Source organism: Podarcis pityusensis (assembly GCF_964106645.2).
Source record: "Podarcis pityusensis genome assembly, chromosome: 4".
Taxonomy (NCBI): Eukaryota; Metazoa; Chordata; class Lepidosauria; order Squamata; family Lacertidae; genus Podarcis; species Podarcis pityusensis.
The window spans coordinates 70,346,125-70,367,657 of NC_138027.1; the positions used below are offsets into that span (position 1 = coordinate 70,346,125).

The window sequence follows — 21,533 nt, forward strand, 5'->3', positions numbered from 1 at the left end:
AGATAATAATCTTTTTCAAGGCAAAGATGAGGCTGGGTGGGCTTATAAAAATGGGAATTCTGGAGTGCTGGTATAATGTATGAATTGTGAAATCTGTGAGTGAAATCTCATCTTACCCACAAGCTCACTAGGTGGTCTTCAGACAAGGCATTATTATACTTTTTTTTTCATTTGCACCCTATGGTGATCATAAGATTGGTCTATCTTAGGATGTGATTATAAGTATTACTCTCATGGCTCTCACCATGCTTGACTATTGGCTCTGATACCTGGGTGATGAAAGCTGTAGTTTGGCAACATCTGGAGTTTCCCCCAGTTGGTATATGAAGCAGTTTGAAATATTTATCGGTGCTTTTAACACTGTTGGGTTGTCCTTTATGGTGACATTGCCTTGGTGGAAATCACTTCCACAAGCTGCTTTTGGGTGGACAACCCCCCCATCTTTTTTTCTGCTAAGGTAAAGCCACATTACACATAATAATATTTTGTTTGCTTGTTTTTTTTTAAGGAGATGATGGATTGGGGAAGGTTGGATCCAAACATGCTCTTCCACTCATGGAACAGCTATTTCCATCAGCAACAGTACACTCTCATAAACAGCAAATCCCTTTTGTGAGTGGAGGGTTACCTTTCCATGAGCAAAGACTGGTTTTAGGATCCATCCAAGTATCCTCTCTAAACTCTAGAAATTTAATTCAAATTTCTCTGGTGGTCTATGCACCCAGACTTCTAATATCTCCATAGTTTAGTGTATCTCTGTTACTCAGAGACTTTACAGTAGCCCTACTTTATTTGGAGCACATAGCAATAGAGACAGAAAATTCTAATCACTAAAGACAGTGTTATGAAACTGGTTGGTGATGGTGACTTGCAATGAATCCATTATAAGCAAATATTAAGTTTCTGTATATAGAGACCTGCATTTGCTAGATAAATGTGGCTGCCTCTTTCAGTGTCCAAAGGAATTCTAAGGCAAATGCATGAAGGCAAATGCCTTGATGCATGGAAGCAGCCTTTCATATGTGGATTCGCTTTCTACTCTGGATTTGCTTTCTAGAGTTGGTTCTATGCATTGAAAGGAAAATAGAAGAAAGGTTAAACACCTATATCTACCATCCAGTGTTCACAATAAGTCATAGCAGATGGGTCCTGCAGAAATGGTTTATGCAACTTTGGAAGTACTGAACACTGTTCTTTTGGCATGAAGGTGGCTTAAATTAAGGTATATCCTCAAACAGGTTATCTAAGTTGACCTTAATGTTGTTGGAAATCACTCATGTTAGGGATGGAGGGGAAATGTGGAATATAGACATGTTTTAATGGTACCGATCAAACTGTGACAAATACTTAAGAATTAAAACTTTGCAGGCTGTGACTTCCCCACCCGCAACATTGTTAAATGTTCATAACAACTCATTTATCTTCACTGAGGGCGATGATGTTTGGTGGGGGGATAATGTGAGTAATTTTAAAATTGTTTACTTAGAGAAGTTCATAAACATTGATTTGTCACATCATGTATGACAAAATGTTTTTTGATCTCCAAACTTTGAGTGCTGCTGGAACAAAGCAGTGCAATAAAATGATTTTAACTGATGAGACATAACTGCATCAGTCTATTTCCATGCCAAATGTAAGCAATCCACCTCAATTATGCTAATTGGTGCCCTAAAAGAAAATGTTACAGCTGTTTGGTAAATCAGGAAGGTAGAGAGTTTCTTTTTCAGCAGAAAACATTCCACAGTGTTCTTGCAATATAATAGTCAAACTGTTTGTATTTACATTTTTTTAAAAATCAATCAATCATATAATTTGGCATCTCATTCTCATCATCAAAGTTGCCGATGTTTGCATAGGTTGTGCATATTTTCAGGTTCTGGTGAATCTGAAGGTCTATATTTGGTCTGTTTGAAGAATTCTGCTTCATCAGTTTTGCCTCATTTGTCCAAAACAAATGGACAGGTTGCAGTAGTAAGAGGAAGATGGGAATTGTGACCAGTACTATATCTCTTAATAAAGATCTTCATGTTGTTGTTTTTGGAATTTCTGTCCAACACAGGCTTTCAGACTGCTCAGTCATATCTCTGTCCTCTTAATAATTTTAAATAAGTAAATGCAACACACCAATAAAATATTTATTTATATGAAAAGTTTTGCAATATTGGTTAAAAACCTTTGGTCCCTAGCCCGGCTTTCTAACAGTGAAGGAATTGCCAGAAGTATGCCATAGCTCCTCTGGGAAATGCTAAATTCTAGATGGATCCTAAAACAGTACTATCCCTGAGATTATATGGTTTCATTCCCCCCCCCCCTTGTCTAAGGAGCATCAGGAATGGGAATGTGTAGGTTTTATTATCAAATGTTGCAATAGGTAAAAGCTAACAGACATTACTGAATTTTCATTTAATGCATTTAAGTCAAATCAAATACCACATATAGGTTGTTTCTGCCATGAAATACAGTGCTAGCAATGAGATGTATAATTGAAGATAGCAATGGAAAGCCACTCCACATGCCATCAAGTGCAGTGCAGAGTCTGGAAAGCCTAAATGTTGGTCTATTTTACTGGATATCAAAACATTTCATTTGGGAATTAATTAACACTGGAAACACATTGTGGCAAACTCTTTAGGCATATCTGAGCCTGGCTTGAGTTCATGCTGTCCGAAGAACACCGCCGTTAGTTGGATATCCTGCTGCTGGCAACCTATAAACACATGTGGTCACTTTCATGATCCAAATGTCTGTAGGAATTAGTTGCACTCTTAGAGGCCCCAGTAGCAAACTTGTCAGTTCTCCTGAATTCTGTGTTGATGGAAGAAATAATTGTCCTCCAGCTTGACTGTGGGAAAGCATAGAGGGAAATGACCCTAACAAATGGCGATTCAGCCATTTTGTGACCAGTAACATGCTGGGATTCCAGAAATTATTGGAGCGATAACAGCTAACGAGAAGAAGACTTTCCAAGCTTTGAGGAACCTGATTAAAAATTGCGCAACCGATTCTCACCCCAATCCCCCATGCTGCAAAGCACATGACAGCATAGCAACTGAGAAGCAGGGAGGCAGGAGCCAAATGGGCACCACCTCCTCATTGCAGGCAATTCTGTACAAATGCCACATCCTGGCTGGTCTGTTAGTTATGAAGCAGGATCTGTATGATGATGAGGCCAAATGAAACTCAAAGGGTAAGAACACAAAACACATGATTAGCAGGCCCAGAAACCTACCAACTAACCTGGAGCTAAGCCCAAATTTCTCTGAGGTTATTTTTCCTGAGAATGTTTCTGATATCTTGCTTTTTCTCACTATCCCCAAAAGGCCACTTTGATGAATATACAGCAACATTTTTTGTGGTGACCACAATTTCATCCCCACCCCCAATACCCCAGAAGAACACCAGGCATTGTGGCTTATGGAAAACAATTGCCAGCATGTCAAAACAACCAAACGGCAGCAGCCAAGAAACCAAACGAAACAAAAAAAAAAACAAAACAAAAAAACAAAACACAATGGAGGGTGGGGGAACAACTAAGCCATTCCACTGTCAGTGTTAATTTTGACCTTATTTACTGTGAGAAACTGTTGAAGAATTTATCCATACACCTCAGGACAAATTGGCTGAAATAGTGCCCCAATTTCTCTGCTCAAAATAGGCTTCAAAATGTTGCAGGGTCTTCTACCATACTATTTTCCAAATGTACCTTTGCTAACTGATTAATATACTGGGGATGTCTGTTTATGATTGCCAAGTATAATTACTTTCTCTGTCACCAATTTGTTTTGATTGTGCCATAAAAGAGCATTCTCTTGGCATTTAGAGTATGATAATTCAGGGAAAACCAATCAGAACAACCAGCACTTATCTCTGTGACTATATTGCCTTTGCATAACTTAGCATTCTAGCTGAGTGATGCATGACAACCGTGTTTTCTGTCCTGAATCAGACAAATTGTTCTTAGCTAGAGGTACCTAGCACAACACCTTCCCTTGGAACGTGGATAACCCTTATGTCCACACAGCACCCTATGTGACTTTTGCAACCATTGCTGGACAGAGATAACTTGCTCATTGTGATCCTTATACTGGTAACCTTTCAATTGCAATGTGCTCTATGGGACTTCCCTTGAAATTGAACTGGAAGCTGCAACTGATGCAGAATGCTTCAGCGAGGTTGCTGAGATGTCCACATATTTTACCTGTGCTGAGGTAACTGAATTGGTTGCCAACCAGCTACCTAGTCTGGTTTAGAGTACTCTTGTTAACATAAAAACCCTGAACAACTCGGGACCAGGTTACCTAAAATAATTCCTGCATAGACCTTTAATATCACTTAGATCATCTGGGGAAAATTCTACTCATGGCACTGGACCCTTCATAATATCACAGAATGTTGATCTGAAAACAGGCATTTTCTGCTGTTGCCCCTCTTCTGTGGAATGCCCTTCCCTCTGCCATACACAAAGTAACATTTATGTCAGCTGCGTTCCATTGCTGACAGAGGGGGAGAGTGTGGAGAGACAGGTGGAGGTAATTAGACAGGAATGCAGAAGGGGGAGGAGGACCCAATTTGCAGTAGAAGACTGAGAACAAGGAGAGTGCCGAGAACAAGGAGAAGGGAAGGGGGAGTTCAAAGGAGAAGATGCAGACTGACAGCTGTAGCTCAGACTCAGAGGGATTGCTATGGGGAATTGCCCATCCCCAGGTGTGTAGGCTTGCAAAGATTAATGAAAGGTGTGAACAGGAAAGGAAGCGTAAGTGGGGCTTTAAAAGTGGGAGGAGGAAGGGGCATACCTCAGACTCAGCAGCTCCAGAGTGATTTGCGTGTTTTGAGCAATGAAACCTGAGTTAATTGCTGCCAGCGTTGCCTTGCTTCTGTGGGAAAGACCCAACCATAACAAATCATCAGTTGCTGCAGATGTGTTGTGAAGGCTTATCTCTGCCCAAGCTTTCCTTGACCCGTATTATCAGACCTGTTTTATGTGAATCCCCTAATAGCTGTATTATTATTTTACATGGTGTTATGTTGCTGCTTTATTGGTTTTGGACTGCATTTCTTATTGATACTTCTTAACATAAATGTACTCCACTTAGATTTTTGAAATATTAAGTAATTTATAAATTCCTTTAATTAAAGATCCTAAAAAGACTTGGGACTATGGTAGCCTGGGTTTGCGTTCCTGCTCAACCATGATGCGTATTGAATTATTTTGAGCTAGTTATTATCTCTCAGTTGAAGCTATTTCATAAGAATGTTGTATGTTTAAAATGGGACAAACATAAATCATTTGCCCTTAGGGGAAACATGATATGCAAATATGATGAATTAAAAAGAGTAAGAGCTCCTCCAGACAAACTGTTTGTTCAGCACTCATCCTGACTTGCTTGCACAATAAATTTGGTCTTTATTAAACATTCATTCTGATTCATTTACAGGGTAGTTATAGGACAATGAATATTCATTCTGCACCCATCCTGGTTGGGATCCCATTAATTATTTCTTCATCCCACACTTTTAAATTTATTTCCCCATCACTTTCCAAACCACAAAAAGTTGCACTGGTTAACAACCACTTAATCCACTTCAATTGAAAAAATCTAAAGCTACAGTATGCCATTGGAATCCTTCCTGAAAAATAGGAATGGTCTGGAGGGACCCTAAGTGAATAAAATTCAGAAATGTGCACACAGAGCTCCTGTGCTAAACTACCCATTTACATAGGCACCTATGTGCAAAGATTCCATTGCATAAGCATAGCTGCCCTAAACAACAAAGAGAATAGGAAAATATGCACCCATTAGAATTCTGTGTGTACGCTTGACCTCTTTGTATCGGAGCCATATTGTGCCACTCATGCTCCTATGAGTCATGTACTTTGTTCATACCAGCTTTGGAGATTAATGTAAGTGTTATTTTTGTCCACTGCCTAGTTTCAGCCAACTGCTACGGGCTATTGGATTTAGTGACACTGAGCAATGAAGAAAATAAATATTATTGCCTAGAGCACTGTGTTACAGGGCATGCCAAGAAAAAAAAAGTTATAAGGCTTTGTTAGATTATAAAGAATCCTAAAGGATGCTGGGAAGGGGCCAGAAACCCAAAGCACTAAATAGTATAGAAAAACGATGCCAGATCATTTCCTTTTTTCTTTTTTTTAATCCACCTAGTTCAGGACTGCAGAGCTTTTGATTTTCCTTGTGAATGCATTCTGCCAAGCGTCTATTGTGGTTAGGGATGGATGGACCTGTCACTTTCAGTTGTCTGTTTATCATTTTTTCCCCAATTATGAATTCAGTTCTCCAAATTTCCACAGCAATCTGGGATTATGATTATGATTATTTTTAAAAATCTAATGAAAATTCATCAGCATTTTAATGCAGATTTCTCCTAATAAACACAAATTTGTATGCAGTTTTGACTAAAGTACATATTTTTGCAAGTAATTTCCCCTGATATAATGCATTATCGGTATGTTATCTTTCACTAATATATTTCTTTTTGTGCACATCTCCCCATAATATATGCATTTTTGTAAGCATTGCTTTGTTGAACTGCATTGCAAAATTCAGATAGGTGTGAATTTCAAAACGGTTTCAGAAAGTGATAATTCAGTAGATTTGTCTAGTAAAGAAAATGCCACAGTCTACTGCATCTGGTCCGGCTGACTCCTTCTGAATTAGGCCCTGGAGCATAATAAAACTTAAAAATGATGATGCATGAAAACAAAGTAAGATGCCTAAACATGCTCAGTGTTTTGTTTATATGATCAGTTGATCTCCCAGGAAATATTCATCCAGGTCTAACCTTGTGCCACCACAACAAATATATTTTCATTAGTACTTATGAACATTTAAAACTCTTTACAATCACAAAATCTATTATCAGTTAACAAAATCAAGTCTTTTACCAAATCACTTGGGACTGAACCTGGTACCTTCAGCTATTCATTACTAAGGAGGGTGGTTGGCTGCAGAGGTTCTGTTAACTGGACTGTTACCAAAAGCTGTCTGTATGATCCTTATTGTAGGAATGATTCTTCTGGATAGCACTTGTTGAAAGTTTCAACAAATGGGTGTGTGTGTGTGTGTGTGTGTGTGTGTACATGTGCATGGCACGTGTGCTTGTGTTTTTTGTGGGGAAAGAGAATATTTTGCTCCTGAATATTATTTTTGTTTTCTGACTCCTTCCTCTTCTGGAACAAAGATGCTGAATTGAGTTAAAATTCTGAAAGCTCATTGATGTGCAAAAATGTAATTAAGCACTGGAAGACATTTTTAAATTTTATGTGTTTGGCTGGATGATAGGGGCTGTCAAGCAAATCATTTTAACAGGTTTAACTCTGTTATTACAGAAAAGCACTGAGACAGCATGTTTTCTTACTAGGGACTTGCCATGAATAATAAAATTCTGTCTTACTTCCCTTATTATCTGTTTTCCTTTCCTGTAGGGGGAATAAGACAGGATTCTAAGCCTCTGCTCATCTAATTAAATTGCATTTCTACTGTATTTTCCATTTTGTAGTGAAATATACAGAAAAGACCCATTCTCATTTTGGCACCACTTCTGAAATACTGGATTTCATTCTGTAATTGATCATTTTTAGTCTTTCATCCATTCTAGATTGAAAAGGATAAAGAACAGGATCTTCTGTCACTGAAATGACAATGCCTTAATCTCCTTTCTCTGCTTGCTATTTGAATAGTAACCTGGGAGCAGCCTTACTGGGAAAACTATGAGTCCATTTAACTCCCTATTCTTACTCAGACTGATAGTAGAAAAGTATATAGGTATACAGAAGAGTAATAATAACTCATTCCTACCATCCAGTTCCTGTAGTCTAAGCTTTAAGTACATTGCTATTAAGGAGATCTACACCTAATTCACAAGTGACCCCACACTTGTGTGAGCTTCAGACTTTCCTAAGTAATCATTATGTGTGCTTGGAATCTACAGATCTTGAATGCAGTCTCAGAAAGGTCTGAGAGAAGGGTAAAGTGAATAAGTCAGCCTGTTTTGCTCACACAAAATCCAGTGTCAGTGTCATTATCCCACAGGGTTTTGGATGGAGGCAAACTGTTTTGTATAGTATCCAAATGTATGATAAGGGTGGTATTAACTTGGCTTGACACTGGAATGCAACACACAGACACACACACACACACACACACACACATACACACACACACACACACACACAGACAGGTTAGCTCATGGATCAAATGGGAATTGAGATGTGTGTGTGTGTGTGTGTGTGTGTGCATGTGTGTGTAAATAAAAGTAAATAGCAAAGACAAACCAACCAACCAGACATTCTTAAATGAAAAATTATAGCAGAAGTGTTAAATGAGAAGAGGATTATGCCTTGTCTAATCAGGACTCATGAGTACTGGGTCTGCCTATAGCATTTAGTGGAAGTCCCCTATCCTTATTTCCAAAGTGTTGTTTTGGACTTTGAAAGTTGAGAGGTTACAGCTGTGAAAAGGACTGTGCGCATGGACAGAATCCAGACAGGGGCTTTCTTGTATGGGAGACGTTACTACCTTGATTCTGCCCATAGCAGTTAAAGCACAACTGCTCACACCATTGAGCATCCCTGCTCCTATTCTTATAGTTGTGCACTGTATCCCTCCAATAATCAGGACAAGTAACACTGGGACAAATTCCACATGTTGTGTGTCCTGCCTTTTCCCAACCATCTATTCCTTTCCTTGTCCACAGCTGTTGCCCTGTGAAAAGGGAGAGGCAGACACAGGAAGCCACAGGCTCTCTGTAAGACCACCCATTGGCAAACATAGCCTTAGAGGATGCAAACAAAGCAAAGCTAATCTGTGTGTCATGCAAAGTCTTTGGTGAGGTTGGGGAAAGGAGATTGTTGTTGCTGTCGTTCTGCCATTTATGCATGGTAATCTAGGAAAACATGTTCTCCTGAACAAACTCAGAAGGTATAACAGTCATTTAAAACAAGGCTGTGAAAAGCTCTGGAGTAGCTTAGAAATGTTTTCCCCTCCCTGTTAAGTAAATACAAGCAACAGAGCTGCTAGCATAATTGCAAAAGGTCAACATTTTCATGACCTATCACAGGTGACTCTAAGGCCCTGTTCTAAAAAACAGCAGATGGTAATGAAACTCTGCCTGGGATGCACTTCAGGCTGCAGAAAGAGCTCACATCATTAAGTAGGAAAGACTTGGAGCGGTAGAGCTCTTGCTTTGCATTCAAAAGATGTCAGGTTCAACCACTGCTATCTCCAGGTAGGACTCCCAAAGACTCCAGTCTGAATCCCTATATTCAGGGTCAGTGTATTTGCGTACCACATTTTCTACAAATACATCTGTGCCCAAAGCATTTTACAGGATAGACAAGTGAAATGCCATAAGTGTGATTTGAATACATTGCAATGCAACATGATAAATCCATCATTTAATTCAAAACAGTGGCAAATTTTTAAATGAACATAAAACATACCAGTTGGTCAGTTAGCAATATCCAATGCCAGTAATATTACAGTGGTACCTCAGGTTAAGAAATTACGGTAATTCGTTCTGGAGGTCTGTTCTTAACCTGAAACTGTTCTTAACCTGAAGCACCACTTTAGCTAATGGGGCCTCCCGCTGCCGCCGCGCCGCTGGTGCACGATTTCTGTTCTCACCCTGAAGCAAAGTTCTTAACCCGAGGTACTATTTCTGGGTTAGCAGAGTCTGTAACCTGAAGTGTCTGTAACCCGAGGTACCACTGTATTATAATACCCACAGTATCCAATGCATTCCAGTGGTTCATTATGAGACCTAAGAGATCTCACTCATATGAAACTCGAGGAAAAAGATGAAAACATAAAGCAAAATAACCACCAGGTTATAACCACCAGGCAGCCCACCACTACAGTAAATACCATTCTCTCACCTGGACTTCAAACTTTGGTCCTAAAGGTGCACACTCATCCTTGTGGCAACTCCCCTATTGGCTGACTCTAGAAACAGACCACCAAGAGAGGCAAGATGTCCCCATTAAAGGTTATGGTTCTAAAGAGAGCATAAAAGCCTTTGCATACTGACAGAGCCATTGCCTGCTGGTTTAGACAATACTGAGCTAGAGATACTCTGGCCAAATTCTGTGCGACTGCCATAAAACTTAGGGAACAAGCTGTGCTACCAAAATGATTAAGGTTTTAAATGATAATTTTAGGTTATATTTTAGGGATCAAGATTTAATATATTTTTTTAACTGCCTCTATATCTGAATTGTCTCTGTTATACCCAGTTGCAATTCAATGTATTCCTGTTGTGTTTTATGATTTTCCTGATATTGTAAGTGACCCGGAACTGGTCTGTGACCGTAATAATAAAATTCTATTCTCTACTGAGCTAGAGAGACCAGTGACATAATTCAGTATCCGTGAATCCTAAGAACCCTACTCCACAATCTTCCACACAAAAGCAAGTCATAAGATATATAAACAAATAATGCCAATAAGCTTGTGTGTGTGTGCCTGTGTGCATACGTGTTTACTGTTAGAGAAAGTCAAGTACCTCCCAGCAGATGGGAAAATTTGCTCAATGTGCTCAGTGATCTAACTCTTAGCATTTAGTTTTGATGAATTTCTGTATGAGAATGTGGTTGATACAGTTTAGTTTTACCTGGCGTCAGGGTGCTGTCCCTAGTGGAGTGGAATCACTCATGTTTTTGTCTATTTTTCTATTGCATCCCCACAATGTTTTCTTTTCTTTTGACTGAAAATGTTTCTCATATTACATTTTTGTGTATTCCATGATGCAGCATTCATACAATTCAGCCGACATTTTCCTTTAGGTTAGCTTGATATGAGTCTAAATGCTACGGAAACTTCCTGTCACTGTCCTGACATTTAACAGTGTAAGCAAAGTCCTACATTAAAATTAGGCCACTTCCTCAGGGCAAATGTGGGGGAGGGAGTTATCTAGATAGAGAGTGCTGAGTGCTCACTTCTTTAAAGAACCCTGGCATGGATTTGTTGAATATTTTGGACCTTATGTGGAAAATTGCATCTTAATGAGGAACTTGAAAGGACACTTCTGTGTTGAGTACATTTTATAGCTAAAATAATGTAGCTATGACAACATGTTCCTTGACAATGGAAAAATTAACACATTTCACGTTTGCTTTAGTTATTTATTTTTTAGTAGATTTTATTTCAGCTTTCTCATTCCAAAGTCTCATGGTAGGGTTATATATAAAAACGTTCAGAGAAGCAGGCAGTGATAGAAATAATCAGGGAAGGTCTGCGGCTCAGTGGTAGAGCACATGCTTAGCTTTGGAAAAGACCCCTGTTTGAAATCCTGGGGAGCTGCTTCCGATCAATGGAGACTATACAGAGCAGGATGAACCAGAATAAGGCTGCTTCTGCCTATGTCCCTGTCAGGGAACTGCCATCAGCTCAGAGACGAGAGATGGAAGGGCAGTTGTGTTATAGAGAGCCTCCAAAAATCTTGTGAAGCAGTTCCTCTTCCGGCGAGGAGGAAAGCCCTACCTCCAGTGGAGAAGAAGTGCAGGGGCAAGGGGATGCTAGGGAAAGCCTTAACACTGAGCCTGAGCAAGCCAGAGAGGCGGGAAGCGCACCCTTGCTAGCGCCCATTCTGCACAGTAGTTTTCAGCATAGGGAGGGTTGGAAAAGGCTGGGGGTGATGTGACTTTTATGCTGGGGGAGGTACAAAAACCGACCACTCCCAGATTCTGCTAGCGATTGAGACAGACATGAACTTACGACTCTCTTCACTGTAAATAGTTTGCACCAAGAATAAAGCCTGTAAAAGACAGGTCGGAGTCCTGCCTGGTTACTCTCGAGCAACCACCATAGCCACTGAGAGTCCCAATTAAAATGTTAGGCAAATAGCTAAGCCTAACAAGTATAAACAAGTCATCTCAAACTGTTCTGAAATATACTCAGATTTGAGCTTGACTCTGCATGGGGCAAGAGGTGCAATGCATTTTCACACATGTGACTAAAACCACCTTTGACCTCTTTCCCTACTATTGTATGCATGTGAATGATGTTAATGAGAAGAGAACTTTTTTTTCAACACCACATCTACATTTTAGTCAGCAACAGTTCTGCATTTGCTTGAAACAAGCCAGGCAAAGGGGGAGAAATGCACAAAAACACCCTAAATTACAACCCACTGTGCTGAAGTAGATACTCATTGGACTTCAAATGTTGGACTACAGCATCCTGAAGTCAAATCTGTACTAGTCACACTCAGCATAATGCTTCTGGCTTAAAATGGGGATGAGACACGATATATGCTGCTCTGAGCCCCTTAGAAGCAGTGATGTAAATAAATAGTCAATGCACAAAATAGTAATCAAAGCTAGTCCCCTCTATTCAATGCCACTGAAATCTTCTCTAAGTTAAAATTTATTTTTTCACATACACAGACAGCAGATGGTTCTGCAGCTAGTTCTATAGCTGCTGAGAAATGAAATGTGCAGTGTCACTGCCCAGTGGAGACAGCAGCTACCATTTAATGGTGTGCTACTCAAGCATTTCTCATTAGCTGTATGTCCCACTGGACTGATAGGAATTGGGGAATTCCTATATCCTTAAATGACAGCATGATGTTAATGTAGCAAAAATGGCTGAAGGTGATGAAATGGCAGGGAAACAAATTGAAGATTTATTTTAAAATATTGTCAGCAGCAGAATGTATGTTAATTCTCCCTCTCCCTTCTTTGTTTATTGCACAGGTTGATTCATCATGCTGGAGTTAACTGGAAGGAGCCACCGTGCCAACGTAGCAGAGTAAATGTTGAACATCTTGCCACTTCTGATTCTTGGATTGTGATATCAGCACTGAAAGAGAAGCAGACCCAAGGGATGGGCTTTAAGCAAAAGAACTCCCTTGCTTTTTGTGCCACAGGGATCTGTCTATGGTCGTTCTGCTGAGACACATACAACACTCATTTTGGGGGCTTCTTTCTGCCTTGGCAAGATTGTTTTTGCCCCTTATTTTATTTTCCTTGGTCAACTCCTCCCTCCCCCTCCCCCCCCACTTGCACACTCCCCTCCCTCCTCACTTTTTTGCCCTTTCCCGACTAATTTGATTCTCCATCTGGGTGTGGAAGACAGAGGCCTGCGAATGTTGATGTAAATCATGTCAAGGCCAATGGGACTCTTATGGCTGCCTTTGATCTTTACTCCTGTTTGTGTCATGTTGAATTCTAATTTCCTCTTCTGGATAACTGCTTTAGCGATACGGTTTACACTTATCGATGGACAAGCACAATACCCAGTCGTAACCACGAATTATGGCAAAATACGTGGTGTAAGAACACCTTTGCCCAATGAAATACTTGGTCCTGTGGAGCAATACTTGGGAGTCCCTTATGCTTCTCCTCCAACTGGGGAAAGACGATTCCAGCCCCCGGAGCCTCCTTCCTCCTGGACCGGCACACGGAATGCCACACAATTTGCTGCTGTCTGCCCACAGTATCTGGATGAGAGATCACTGCTCAACGACATGCTGCCTGTTTGGTTTACTGCCAACTTGGATACTGTGATGACGTATGTTCAAGATCAAAACGAAGACTGCCTGTATCTGAATATTTATGTGCCCACTGAGGATGGTAAGTACATTATTCAGCCATAAGCCGGCCAACTAGCCTGCCTACTACAAATAAGTGAGACTAGGGTATTCGACTGTAGAACATGCTGTAGTCACCTTTCAGCTTTCTCCTTGACTCTTGTTAGACAAAAATGTTATAAAACACAGTAGCTTGTTTATATTAATGCTGATGTGTGTGTCGGCTGTGCATATTTTGCTATCAGAATGCAATTCTATTTTCAGATGTATATCAATCCCCACCACAATGGTTGTTCATGGAGGAAAAGTCAATAAATAATAATAAGAAAAAGAAGAAGAGCATTAAACCCATTCAAATAGGAAATGAGTTGCTTTGATTATTAGTGTACTATATAGGCCCTCTGAAGAGAAAATAGGTATAGTGTATTTTATTTTGTAGAAGACTTCTGAAATGTCATTGTTTATGTAGGAATTCGTTATACTTCACATTTCTTCGAACTTGTTTGATGAAGGTGTTTGCAGTATAAAGACCTCATCATTTTAAGAAGATTCTCCATTTTAATAATGCTGTACATATATCATTCATGCTGGCAATTAAAAATGGGTTAGTCAACAGCTATTGCACAGCAATGAGAGTTCACCATGATTTCTGCCCCACCCCCCACCTTCTGGAACATCCTTCTCTAATAATTTCTCTGTTGATACCTTTTATTGCAAATCTTAATGACATACTTTTCCTGTAACAGGAACAATCTTTAAAACAACATTTTTCTGTAACATACTAACAATGTACTTTGAAAAAGACACCATCGGAGGTATTGATTTCTGGCCTGCAGACCATGCCTTATTCGAAAAATAACTTGCTGGTTCTACTTCACAGAATAATGGAGAATTGTACTATGTAGCGATGTTGGTAAACAGCTCCAAAGCAGACCATTTCTGTTAATGTCTAATTTTAATAACTGTATGATTTGTCCCCAGTCTTGTAACCTGTGCCAATGTAGGCATGGAAGACTGATTGCCATTAAGTGCTTCATTTTCAATAGCTAAAGACTTATATATGTATTTGAGTATCCAAACTGTTGTAATTCCCTTGCTTTGACTGCTGCTTGGATCCGAGTACGTATTGTTGCTGGCTTAATCATTTTTCACTTCAGACGTGGAAATGTGGAAAGTGTAGTAGATGGAATATAATATAGGACACAAGCCACCACAAATCATTCTCCCCCACATCAAGGGTGGAGATCCTACAGCTCTAATGGACTTCAGAATAACGTCCTTCAAGCTGCCACCTGCTTCTTCTGTCACACTGCAGCACAGCAAAAACATTTGTATCAAACTGAGATCCTCCTCTCACTTTACCTCGGAAAAAGTCAGTGCATTGATCTCCCACAGGTCATCTTGCTCGACAATGTTTCCCCTGTGCTGGCAGTAATCTAGGATCCTGGGGTTTTCATGAGTTACGGGGAGCTCCGAGGTAAGGTATGAGACAGCCTTAGTTTAAATGACCTAGCCAAATTGCAGCTAGCTTGGTGGGAGAACAGCAGGGAAGAGTTCGGTGCAGTTTCTCTGTTCTTCTGGTTCAGAGAGAAGGCTGCAGCATAGACTTTCTGTCTCCTTTCTTTTCTTTTGCATGTTAAAACAAAGGAGATCTCACCTATCTGTTCTTGAACATGTAGGAATTCAAATAAGTGCCAGGGTTTCTCCTTTTACTTCATTATGCAAAAAAGCTCCATGACATGGTGTACACAATGCAGGGTGCTACACTGTAGGGAGCAGAGATGTGGTCCTCTACCGATGACATTGGACTCCTACTCCCATCAACCACAGCCATCACAGCCAATGTTCAAAGAAGATGGAAACTGTAGCCCAATAATATCTGGAGCGCCAAAGGTTCTCTGCTGGTGACCTGTGGAGCTCCCTGTATGCATTTGAATGCTCATCAGAAGCACTCTTTGTAGAGCAACTCCTGGTTGATACTTCATCCTGAAGTTTCCCCCCTATGAACTCTGTGCACAGCTTTAGACCAAATTCCTTATTATTATTTGGAATGAGAAACTTTCGTATCATTAGTGGCATATGATTTTGGAAAATATGATCTAGGACAGTGCTTAATCACAACTAATCTGGAAAGCTCCTGTTTGTAGGTAACTAGAAGAAAATATTTAAAAGTGTGAGTATTGTGTGCGGGTGGGGGAGGGGATTCAATGCAAATTTTAAAAGGGATACATATATTTTTCCTATGTTGTCCTTGCAGGAAATCTGATGGCAGATTGATTCAGTTCCTTCTTGGTAACTTGAAATCTCTGAGCTAAGCCCTTTGTAAAGTAATTAGCATGACAGTTTTGTTCTAAAGAGCAGCAAACGAATTCAAGTAACAACAGCTTGGGCATGTAACAAAAGTGTTTTAACACCAGCTGTTGTTGTTTTTCCTGAACATGTATGCCTGGGGGGAAATATTCCTTCCAAAGCTTGCTTCGTGCACTTTTAATTAAGAGGTGACCCCACAGAAATTATTCTCTCTCCCACCTTCTTCTTCCTCTTGCCATGAACAATCACTGGAATTTTTGAAAGGTTGTACTTACTCAAGAAACCAACAGAGGGCTCTTCAAGACTTTGAGATGCAGGTGATCCGTGATGGGAGCTTGAGAGCTTTCCAAATGATTGGTTTCCTAGTTCTGGGAATTCCTTCTTTGTAGCAGGCAACAGCTTTTTACTTTGTTAAGTATGGGGGAGGCAATTAGAGGTGTGCAAAAGTATTAAGAGTAGGGCAGCTGAATGTTTGATTCATGCATATTTTAAACTAATGACTCGTCTTTAATTTATCAGGTGATATCCAGCATTAATAGTACTCAGAGTAGACTTGTTGAAACCAAGTTCATAGCTTTTAACGGGTTGACTCCATTCTTTCTCTTTTTGGAGTGCAGAAGGGACCATGCAGTAAGGGCACAATTTGGGGAGCAGCTTTAAGGACAGAAATTGTGGGGAAATGACAGAGGTCATTGTACAATGACAAAAGTAATTGTAATGACTACAAATGGGTAAAAGGGGCACGGGTGGCGCTGTGGTGTAAACCACTGAGCCTTGGGCTTGCACACTGATTGCTGGACTGTCCGTGGGCCGGATTGAGAAGGTGATTGGGCTGCATCTGGCCCCCAGGCCTTAGTTTGCCTACCCATGCGGCTTGCTGATCAGAAGGTCGGTGGTTTGAATCCCCGCGATGGTGTGAGCTCCCGCTGTTCGGTCCCAGATCCTGCCAACCTAGCAGTTCAAAAGCACATCAAAGTGCAAGTAGATAAATAGGTGGCGGGAAGGAAAATGGTGTTTCCATGTGCTGCTCTGGTTTCACCAGAAGCGACTTAGTCATGCTGGCCACATGACCCGGAAACACTGCGGACAAACGTTGGCTCCCTCGGCCAATAAAGCGAGATGAGCACTGCAACCCCAGAGTGCCAAGCAGGAAACACCATCAGAGCACTCCTGACATATGGTTGTCAAGCCTCTGCTTAAAGACCTCCAAAGAAGGAGACTCCACCACACTCCTTGGCAGCAAATTCCACTGTCGAACAGCTCTTACTGTCAGGAAGTTCTTCCTAATGTTTAGGTGGAATCTTCTTTCTTGTAGTTTGGATCCATTGCTCCGTGTCCGCTTCTCTGGAGCAGCAGAAAACAACCTTTCTCCCTCCTCTATGTGACATCCTTTTATATATTTGAACATGGCTATCATATCACCCCTTAACCTCCTCTTCTCCAGGCTAAACATGCCCAGCTCCCTTAGCCGTTCCTCATAAGGCATTGTTTCCAGGCCTTTGACCATTTTGGTTGCCCTCCTCTGGACACGTTCCAGTTTGTCAGTGTCCTTCTTGAACTGTGGTGCCTAGAACTGGACACAGTACTCCAGGTGAGGTCTGACCAGAGCAGAATACAGTGGCACTATTACTTCCCTTGATCTAGATGCTATACTCCTATTGATGCAGCCCAGAATTGCATTGACTTTTTTAGCTGCCGCGTCACACTGTTGGCTCATGTCAAGTTTGTGGTCAACCAAGACTCCTAGATCCTTTTCACATGTACTGCTCTCAAGCCAGGTGTCACCCATCTTGTATTTGTGCCTCTCATTTTTTTTGCCCAAGTGCAATACTTTACATTTCTCCCTGTTAAAATTCTTCTTGTTTGTTTTTGCCCAGTTCTCTAATCTGTCAAGGTCGTTTTGAAGTGTTATCCTGTCCTCTGGGGTGTTAGCCACCCCTCCCAGTTTGGTGTCATCTGCAAATTTGATCAGGATGCCCTTGAGTCCATCATCCAAGTCGTTGATAAAGATGTTGAATAAGACGGGGCCCAAGACAGAACCCTGTGGCACCCCACTAGTCACTCTTCTCCAGGATGAAGAGGAACCATTGATGAGCACCCTTTGGGTTCGGTCAGTCAACCAGTTACAAATCCACTGAGTGGTAGCATAGTCAAGACCACATTTTACCAGCTTCTTTACAAGAATATCATGGGGCACCTTGTCAAATGCCTTGCTGAAATCAAGGTAGGCTACATCCACTGCGTTCCCTTCATCTACCAGGCTTGTAATTCTGTCAAAAAACAAGATCAGGTTAGTCTGACATGACTTATTTTTCAGAAATCCATGCTGACTATTGGTGATCACAGCATTCCTTTCTAGGTGCTCACAGACTGTTTGCTTAATGATCTGCTCCAGAATCTTCCCTGGTATTGATGTCAGACTGACTGGGCGGTAATTATTTGGGTCCTCTCTTTTCCCCTTTTTGAAAATAGGGACAACATTTGCCCTCCTCCAATCTGCCGGGACTTCGCCTGTTCTCCAGGAATTCTCAAAGATGACTGCCAGTGGTTCTGAGATCACATCTGCCAGTTCTTTTAATACTCTTGGATGCAGTTCATCTGGCCCTGGAGACTTGAATACATCCAAACTAGCCAAGTACTCTTGTACTATCTCCTTAGTTATTCTGGGCTGTGTTTCCTCTGCTGAATCATTTGCTCCAAATTCTTCAGGTCAGGCATTGTTTTCTTTATCGGAGAAGACTGAGGCAAAGAAGGCATTGAGGAGTTCAGCCCTTTTGTGTCCCCTGTTTGCATTTCACCATCTTCTCCTCTGAGTGACCCCACTGTTTCTTTGTTCTTCCTTTTGCTACGAACATACCCATAAAAGCCTTTTTTATTGCTTTTAACCTCTCTAGCAAGCCTGAGTTCATTCTGTGCTTTAGCTTTTCTGACTTTGTGTCTACACGTGCTGGCTATTTGTTTGAATTCCTCTTTGGTGGTTTCCCCCCTTTTCCATTTTTTGTACACATCCTTTTTTAATCTTAACTCAGTTAAAAGTTCTTTAGATAGCCACCCTGGCTTCTTTAGGCACCTTCCATGTTTCCATCTCATTGGTATTGCCTGAAGTTGTGCTTTTACTATCTCCCTCTTAACAAACTCCCAGCCATCATGAACTCCCTTTCCTTTTAGTATTACTATCCATGGGATCTCACCCAGCACTTCCCTAAGTTTTATGAAGTCGGTTTTCTTAAAGTCAAGAAATTGAGTCCTAGTATGCTTGGCTGCTCCTTTCCGCTGTATAGTAAACTTCAGAAGAGCATGCTCACTCGCGCCTAATGATCCTTCCACTTCTACCCCACTAACCAGGTCATCAACATTGGGTAGGACCAGATCTAAAATGGCTGTTCCTCTTGTTGCTTCTCCCACTTTCTGGACAATGAAGTTGTCTGCAAGGCCAGTGAGGAATCTGTTTGACCTTGTGCTCTTGGCTGAGTTTGACATCCAACAAATATCCGGGTAATTGAAGTCCCCCATTACTACTATCTCCCTTCCTTTTGCATGCTTGGCCACCTGTTCCAGGAAGGCATCATCTATGTCCTCCGTTTGGGTTGGGGATCTATAGTAAACTCCCACAATGAGGTCACTGTTATTCTTCTCTCCCTTAATTTTGACCCAAATGCTCTCACTTTGGCTTTGAGGTTCTAAATCTTGGATCTCTTCACAGGTATACACATCCCTGACATATAAAGCCACTCCTCCTTTCTTGTCTGGTCTGTTTCTCTGAAATAGATTGTATCCTTCCATTATTACATTCCAATCGTGGGACTTATCCCTCCAGGTTTCAGTGATGCCTATTATGTCATATTTAGTTTGCTGTACCATGAGCTCAAGCTCATCTTGTTTATTTCCCATGCTTTGCGCATTAGTGTACAGACATTGAAGTCCATTAATCATTCCCCCGTGTCTCTTATTTAAGGATTTTTTCCTCCCACCACTAGGTCTGCGTGCTGTTTGCTCCATTTGGTCTATGACATTTGGATGATCATCTTCATCAATTGATAGACTCCTACCTTCAGGAGCACTGTCTCCCTCCCCCACATTAGTCAGTTTAAAGCCCTCCTGATGAGGTTTCTGAGATTTTTGGCAAAAACATTTCTCCCAACCGTTGTGAGGTGCAGCCCATCGCTTGCCAGAAGTCCATCTTCAAGAAACTGCAGTCCGTGATCTAAGAATCCAAACCGTTCCTGTTTACACCATTTGCGAAGCCAGCTGTTCACTTCCACTATATTTCCCTCTCTCCCTGGGCCACGTCGTTCAATTGGGAGGACAGATGAGATGACAATTTGTGCATTTAATTGCTTCAATTTCCTGCCCAGAGCCTCGTAGTCTCTTTTGATCTTCTGGAGGCTATTGCTTGCAGTATCATTGGTTCCCACATGAACCAAGAGGAAGGGGTATTTGTCAGTGGGTTTTACGATTCCTTGCAGTCGTTCAGTTACATCTTGGATCTTAGCCCCGGGGAGACAGCACACTTCCCGAGACATCTTGTCAGGCCCACAGATCACTGCTTCTGTTCCCCTCAGTAGGGAATCCCCTATCACCACTACACGCCTCCTCTTAGGTTTGGTCGGGGTTCTTCCGTGAGCTGTCCATTCCAAGGTCGCCTGCACATTCCCTGAGGACTGACTTTGCCGCTCGTCTTCATATACCTGATCGACTGTAATGAGGGAGAGATCCTCAAATGGAGTCTGCTCTTCGTCTTCCATGCTAGGGGAGAGGACCTCAAAGCGATTGTGTATTTCTAAACAATCAGAGCGAACCCTGGGCCTCCTACTTCTTTGAGTCACGTTTCTCCATATATCTGGGTCCTGTGTTGGTGAACTAGCCTCCTTCTCAGGGGAGTCCCCTGTCTCCTCCTTGGTGGAGACGGTGTGCTCTGTTGCTTCCAAGAAGAGCTCCAGCTCTCTAATTCTTTGGAGCGTATCTACACGTTCCTCGGGCAAAATTGGTATTGTGCATTGAAAAAGCTATGGCAGTAACATTCAGCTGGAATAGCTTGAGAGGGATTATTCAGAGTCAGGAGAACACTATGTATAGGGGGAGAGATTTCTAAAATAAACTGAAGGATCCAAGATGTCTCACTTACTTTCTGGTCAGATACCATGACACTATGGTCAGGACTTTGGCCTGCTGTTATACAAAATGAAGAAGAGAGAGAACTGCTGGGGGAGGAAACAAAAGGACAAGTGCAACTTTTCCACTCCCAACAGCAGCTCGATATACCATTCTCGTAGATTACTGGTGATATCAGGCAATACTGCTGCTTTGGGACAGATTGTTAGTAATTCCTCACAGATCTCTAGCCCAATGGTTGTCATTAATTTGATTTGAACTGATTTTAGAATGAATTGATTTTAGAATACTGTATTATTTTACTGTTGTTAGCTGCTCTGAGCCCGGCTTCAGCTCGGGAGGGTGGAATATAAATACATTTTTTTATTATTATTATTATTATTATTATTATTATTATTATTATTAAGTGAATATAGAAGCACTGGTGTGATCACCTTTCCTTTGTCTGATGCCAGTCTATTCTCTTCCTCATCTCTCCTTGTTGTTATGCAAAATACTTTGTTGCATTTTACAGTCAATTGAAAATAGAAAAAGACCCTGCAATCCTACTTTTTGACTCT

The 21,533-nt window shown here is 41.1% G+C and overlaps 1 protein-coding gene across 6 annotated transcripts in view; it reads left to right on the plus strand.

Annotated features, from left to right (window-relative positions):
* The window catches only part of NLGN4X (neuroligin 4 X-linked), a 160,656-nt gene that overhangs the window by 24,304 nt on the left and 114,819 nt on the right, over positions 1-21,533 (plus strand). For all 6 annotated transcript variants that reach the window (XM_081001319.1, XM_081001318.1, XM_081001323.1 and 3 more), the window contains one exon: positions 12,716-13,594. In XM_081001319.1, coding sequence (XP_080857445.1) covers positions 13,123-13,594 — 472 coding nt within the window. In that variant the 5' untranslated portion in view covers positions 12,716-13,122. The remainder of the gene's footprint in view (positions 1-12,715; positions 13,595-21,533) is intronic.